We start from the raw sequence: 6468 nt of genomic DNA, 5'->3' as shown, positions 1-6468 counted from the left end.
ATACAGCATGCATGTCTTCATCGGTCGGGGCAGACAGTATAAAATTTGGCAAGTCATGCTGCAGCTGTACAGAACTTTAGTTAGGCCACTTGGAATATTGCGTGCAACTCTGGTCGCCATACTACCAGAAGGATGTGGAGGCTTTGGAGAGGGTGCAGAAGAGGTTTACCAGGATGTTGCCTGGTCTGGAGGGCATTAGCTATGAGGAGAGGTTGGATAAACTCGGATTGTTTTCACTGGAACGACGGAGGTGGAGGGAGGACATGATAGAGGTTTACAAAGTTATGAGTGGCATGGACAGAGTGGATAGTCAGAAGCTTTTTCCCAGGGTTGAAGAGTCAGTTACTAGGGGACATAGGTTTAAGGTGCGAGGGGAAAAGTTTAGAGGGGATGTGCGAGGCAAGTTCTTTACACAGAGGGTGGTGAGCGCCTGGAACTTGATTGCCGAGGGAGGTGGTGGAAGCAGGTACGATAGTGATGTTTAAGAGGCATCTTGACAAATAGATGAATAGGATGGGAATAGAGGGATACAGTCCCAGGAAGTGCAGAAGGTTTTAGTTTAGACAGGCATCAAGATCGGCGCAGGCACGGAGAGCCGAATGGCCTGTTCCTGTGCTGTACTGTTCTTTGTTCAATAGACAGCTGTATATCCCAACAGTGATGAACACACCTGGCTCCTGTTCTACTGCATCAATTGGTCCAGTGGCAGCTGCATTTAACAGCAAGGTGAGCTGAAAATCATAACTATTGTGTTGGCTTGGAGAAAGTCAGCACTCTGTATATACTGAAGATTTACTACATTGGTCTCTGGGATGAGGGGGTTGTCCGATGATGAGGGGCTGAGTAAATTGGGCCTATAGTCTCTGTAGTTTAGAAGAATGAGAGACGATCTCATTGAAACACAGTGGATTCTGTAAGGGAAAGATGAGGTAGAAGCTGAGAGATTGTTTCCACTGGTCGGGGAATCTAGAACGCGGGGGCACAATCTCAGGATAAGGGACCAATCATTCAGGACTAAGATGAGGAGAAATTACTGCACTCAAAGCATCGTGAATCTTTGGAATTCTCTATCCAAGACGGTTGTGGATTCTCCATTGTTGAATATATTGAAGGCTGGGATAGATAGATTTTTGGTGTTGCAGGGAATCAAGTGATGTGGACAGCGGACAGGAAAGTGGAATTGAAACCCAAGATCAGCCATGATCATATTGAATGGTATTGTACCATCAGCCTGAGAAACCCAGTGACCATTTATAGTGACTGCAGACAGCTCACAGGATAGTTGCATTGTAACTAATACACAGCACTTGTGGTGCAGGACAGTCTTTTCCAGATAATCTTCAGCAATGACAAAACACACATTGAAGAAAGATGGCCAAAGTTTTACTCCTTGTCTTCCATCACTATGGTGTAAAAGACAGTTTCACACTGACTCCAGGTTTACAGTGTGACTGGGGCAGTAGACAGTGAAAGTGGAGATGAACAATGAATGGAATTCAGCCATACACCTGAGCAAACTGATAAGTGGAAATTCCATATCACTTCAGTTGCTGCAAAGCACAGGACATATTAAGTTTATACAGTTCATGCTCACTGCAGGATATTCATATTCAGTAACCAGTTTGTGCAGAGTTTTCAGAAATTATTTCAGACACACACTGCTGTATAAATGGAAGCAAGTTTCAAATTCCTATTGACAGACCAATGTTTTTGCTGCAGACCAGCGATTTGCCAGCTACTGATTCTGCATCATTAATTTTAAGTCATGTCAAATGAGCTGTGTCAGTTCTCAGGTGGTCTCTGCGAAGATATCCCATGAAGGCAAAAACAAACATTGGGAATTGGTCTGTGCATACACACAGCTCCTTTTTGGCCATTTACAGAAGATTGACACACTGAAGTAGTGAAGGAGTGTGCAGTTCCACCCACTTGCTTTCCTGTTTGAAATTCATTTCCACCAAGGTGGAAGAGTATAAAAAATAAAGGTGACTTAAAAAGGTAAAAAGAAAATCGCCGAGCAGCTTTGTGGTTGATCGATTTTTAAAAAAAACATAACTCACAGCTGCAATTTCTTTCAAAGCCGGTCTTTTAGTTCAGGTCGGAAGGGGAGAAGCCAATGGTGGATTTCCGAAACATCAATGTCGGAAATCTGCTATTTGATGGAAATTTCTCATCCCCGAGTTACTTGTGAACTCGCTGGTGTCTCAACAGATAGGATGAAGTAGTAAATCCCTTCCCACAGTCAGAACAAGTGAATGACCTATCCCTTGTGTGAACTCCCTGGTGTTTCTGAAGGTTGGAGGACTGAGTGAATCCCTTCCCACACTCTGTACAGGTGAACGGCCGCTCCCCAGTGTGAACTCCCTGGTGTTTCTGAAGGTTGGAGGAGTGAGTGAATCCCTTCCCACACTCTGTGTAGGTGAACGGCCTCTCCCCAGTGTGAACTCGCTGGTGCTTCAGCAGGGTGGATGAGTGAGTGAATCGTTTCCCACACTCTGAGCACGTGAATGGCCTCTCCCCAGCCTGAACTCGCTGGTGTGTCAGCAGGCCAGATAAAGTAGTGAATCCCCTCCAACACTCTGATCAGGTGAACAGCTTCTTCCCAGTGTGAACTCGCTGGTGTGTCAGAAGGTTGGATGCTTGAGTGAATCCCTTCGCACACTGAGAGCAGGTGAATGGCCTCTCCCCCATGTGAATGCGCTGGTCTGTCAGCAGGTCAGAAGTAGAAGTGAGTCCTTTCCCACATTCTGTGCAGTTGAATGGCTTCTCCGCTGTGTGAATTCGCTGGTGCTTCAGCAGATCAGAAGAAGTAGTGAATCCCTTCCCATACACTGAGCAAGTGAATGGCCTCTCCCCAGTGTGAACTCGCTGGTGTCTCAGAATGCTGGATGAAGTCGTGAATCCCATCCCACACTCTGAGCAGGTGAATGGCCTCTCCCCAGTGTGAACTCTCTGGTGTGTCAACAGCGTGGATAACTGAGTGAATCCCTTCCCACATTCCGTGCAGGTGAACAGCCTCTCCCCAGCGTGAATGCGCTGGTGTACAGTGAGATTGCCTAATCGTCTGAACCCAGTCCCGCATTGAGAGCACCTGAACGGTTTCCTGTCAGTGTCCACACATTGATGGGACATCAGTTCAGCGTTTATAGCATTTCCCACAGAATGGACATTTAAAAGGTCTCTCCCCAGTGTGAACTCGCTGATATGTCAGCAGGTAGGATGCTTGAGTGAATCCCTGCTCACATTCAGAGCAGGTGAACGGCCTCTCCAGAGTGTGACTGCATGGATGAGCTTCCAGCTCAACAGAATAATTGAATCCCTTTCCACAATCCCCATATTTACATGGTTTCTTCCCAGTGTGACTGCACTTGTGTCTTGACAGGCCAGATGATCGACTGAAACCTCGTCCACACACAGTTTCTCCCCGCTGTGTTCGCTGCTTTTTCCTCTCACATTCAAAATCCAGTAATATTTGGGTTACGATAAATTGGGCGACTCCTTCAGATCCTGATCTGACGTTTGATTTGCATTTCACAGCTGCAATTCCTCCCCTTCTAAAAGCCTGTGAAATTGATTTAAAACAGAAAAATAAGAGAGTGAGAGATCCCACAAAAGTTAAACTGACTAGCCTGTATTTGCTGGGCTTAACTTTGCACCCTTTCTTTGAACAAGGGTGTAACGTTTGCAATTCTCCAGTCCTCTGGCACCACCCCCGAGTCTAAGGAAGACTGAAAAGTTATGGCCAGTGCCTCTGCGACTTCCACTCTCACTTCCCTCAGTATCTTTGGATCATGAGTTCAGTAGAACATTTATAGCAATTCCCACAGAATGGACATTTAAAAGTCTCTCCCCAGTGTGAACTCGCTGATGTGTCAGCAGGTAGGATGCTTGAGTGAATCCCTGCTCACACTCGGTGCAGGTGAACAGCCTCTTCAGAGTGTGACTGCGTGGATGAGCTTCCAGCTCAACTGAATAATTGAATCCCTTTCCACAATCCCCATATTTACATGGTTTCTTCCCAGTGTGACTGCACTTGTGCTTCAACAGGCCAGATGATCGGCTGAAATCTCGTCCACACACAGAACAGGTGTACAGTTTCTCCCCACTGTGATCGCTGCTTTTTCTTTCCACGTTCAAAATCTGGTGATATTCAGGTTACGATAAATTGGGCGACTCCTTCAGATCCTGAACTGATGTTTTTTTGCATTTCACGACTGCAATTCATCTCCTTCTAAAACCCTGTGGAATGGATTTAAAACAGAAATAAAAGTGTGAGAGAACCCACAAGAACACAAAGGCAGGTTGTGAAATGGAGCTGAATGAATCTGGAACTTTTTGGGGATGGTACGATGAAAAAGTGACCATGAAAGCTGCTGTTTTGACGTACAATCCCAAGTGGTTCACTAATGTCCTTCAGGGAAGGGAACCTGCCACTCAGTCTGGACTTACACAAGACACGGCTCTCTATGGGAGGAGAGAGAGAGAGGGAGAGGTGGGAGGGACAGGGAGAGGAGAGGGATTTTATATATCTACAACTCGACCAGAACTTTGACAGAACCTCCCAAACCCTCAACTTCCATCATCTAGACGGACCAGCGGAGCAGGTGTATGTGAACACCAAGTTCCCCTCCAAGCCACACACCATCCTGACTTGTCTGACATCCAGTACTGGAAGAACAGAAATTTCATCCAATTAAATATTGGGAAGTCTGAAGCTATTGTCTTCAGTTTCTGCTACAAACTCCACTCCCTAGCCACCAACTCTCAATCACCCTCCCTGGCAACTGTCAGAGGCTAAACCAGACCATTCATAATTTTGGTGTCATATTTGACTCTGAGATGAGCCTCCGACTGCATATCAGCACCATCACTCAGACCGCCTATTTCCACCTCAGTAACATCACCAGACTTCACCACTGTCTCAGCTCATCTGCCTCTGAAACTTACATCTATGTATTTGTTACCTCTCACCTTGACTATTCTAACACACTCCTGGCCGGCCTCCCACATTCTACCCTCTGTAAACTTGTCATCATCCAAAACTCTGCTGCCTGTGTCCTTCCTCGAACCCAGTCCTGTTCACCCATCACCACTGTGCTCACTGACCTACACAGACTCCCAGTTAAGCAGCACCTCAATTTTGAAATCCTCATCCTTGCTTTCAAATCCCTCCATATCCTCACCCCTCAACTATCTCTATAATCTCCTCCAGCCCCACAACGTTCAGGGCTCATTTAATTCTGGCATCTTGAGCATCCCCGATTTTCATTACTCCACCACTGGTGACCGTGCCTTCAGCTGCCAAGGCCATAAGCTTTGGAAATCCCTCCCTGATCCTCTCCGTCAATCTACCTCACCTTCCATGCTCCAGACACTTCTTAAAACTTTTGGTCATCTGCCCTAATATATCCTCATGTGGCTCAGTGTCAAATGTTATTTATTTTATTTAGAGATACAGCACTGAAACAGGCCCTTCGGCCCACCGAGTCTGTGCTGACCAACAACCACCCATTTATACTAACCCTACAGTAATCCCATATTCCCTGTCACCTACCTACACTAGGGGCAATTTACAATGGCCAATTTACCTATCACTTGTAAGTCTTTGGCTGTGGGAGGAAACCGGAGTACCCAGCGAAAACCCACACAGTCACAGGGAGAACTTGCAAACTCCGCACAGGCAGTACCCATAATTGAACCCAGGTCCCTTGAGCTGTGAGGTCTGCAGTGCTAACCACTGCGCCACCCTGTTACTTTATAAAACTCCTGCGAAACACCTTGGAACATTTTATTGCATTAAAGGCGCTACATAAATACAAAGTTGATGTTAACTTGGACATTTATCACCATTCCTTCATCATCACTGGGTGAAAATCCTGTAACTCCTTCCCTAACACCATTGTGGAAGCACCTTCACCACACAGACTGCAGCGGTTCAAGATGAAGGCCCACCATCACCTTCTCAATGAGCAACTGGAGATTGGTAATATACGCATTCTGGCTACTGATGCCCATATCCCAGGAATGAAGTAACAACATGTGTCTATGTAAACTGAATTAAAAACCTCTACAGAAATATTTGTTACCGAAATAATACTCTTTTACATTGAGTGGTTGGTGTCTGTTTAGCAACTTCACCTCCCCTGGAATCGATTTCCCCTGACAACCTCACTATGAAAATTGTTGGACTCCACTGGGCTCAAAAGTATTCAGGTGTAAAGCCAGCAGTTGCTCCGCCATCTACACTCCAGCTCAAACTAATGGAACAAAAAAGACCAATAGAGACATTCGGGACTAACTTCCACATCCAACACCCACAGCGTTACAAACAGGATCTTAATTGGTCCGTCTGTGTTTCTTCACTCAGTTCTGTGAGCAATGTTTGCAATAAAACAAAAGCAAAATACTGCGGATGCTGGAAATCTGAAATAAAAGGAGAAAATACGGAAATATTCAGCAGGTCAGGCA

General features: G+C 45.9%; 2 protein-coding genes across 2 annotated transcripts; both read right to left on the bottom strand.

The window, feature by feature from the left end:
• Nucleotides 1–2181: 2181 nt before the first annotated feature.
• LOC137348841 (zinc finger protein 432-like) lies at nucleotides 2182–3132 on the bottom strand. The gene is made up of 2 exons (XM_068014078.1): nucleotides 2597–3132; nucleotides 2182–2512 (listed from the first exon to the last, which is right to left on the bottom strand). Exons 1-2 carry the CDS (start codon nucleotides 3130–3132, stop codon nucleotides 2182–2184), a joined length of 867 nt encoding a protein of 288 aa, XP_067870179.1.
• Nucleotides 3133–3136: 4 nt separating this feature from the next.
• On the bottom strand, nucleotides 3137–6015 carry LOC137348840 (zinc finger protein 239-like). The gene is made up of 3 exons (XM_068014077.1): nucleotides 5953–6015; nucleotides 3826–4140; nucleotides 3137–3448 (listed from the first exon to the last, which is right to left on the bottom strand). The coding sequence occupies exons 1-3, from the start codon at nucleotides 6013–6015 to the stop codon at nucleotides 3137–3139; spliced, it is 690 nt and encodes a 229-aa protein (XP_067870178.1).
• Nucleotides 6016–6468: the final 453 nt, after the last annotated feature.

This window comes from Heterodontus francisci, chromosome 34 (genome assembly GCF_036365525.1).
Source record: "Heterodontus francisci isolate sHetFra1 chromosome 34, sHetFra1.hap1, whole genome shotgun sequence".
NCBI lineage: Eukaryota > Metazoa > Chordata > Chondrichthyes > Heterodontiformes > Heterodontidae > Heterodontus > Heterodontus francisci.
The sequence above is the reverse complement of the archived record's forward strand: the minus strand, read 5'-3'. Positions and strand labels throughout refer to the sequence as shown.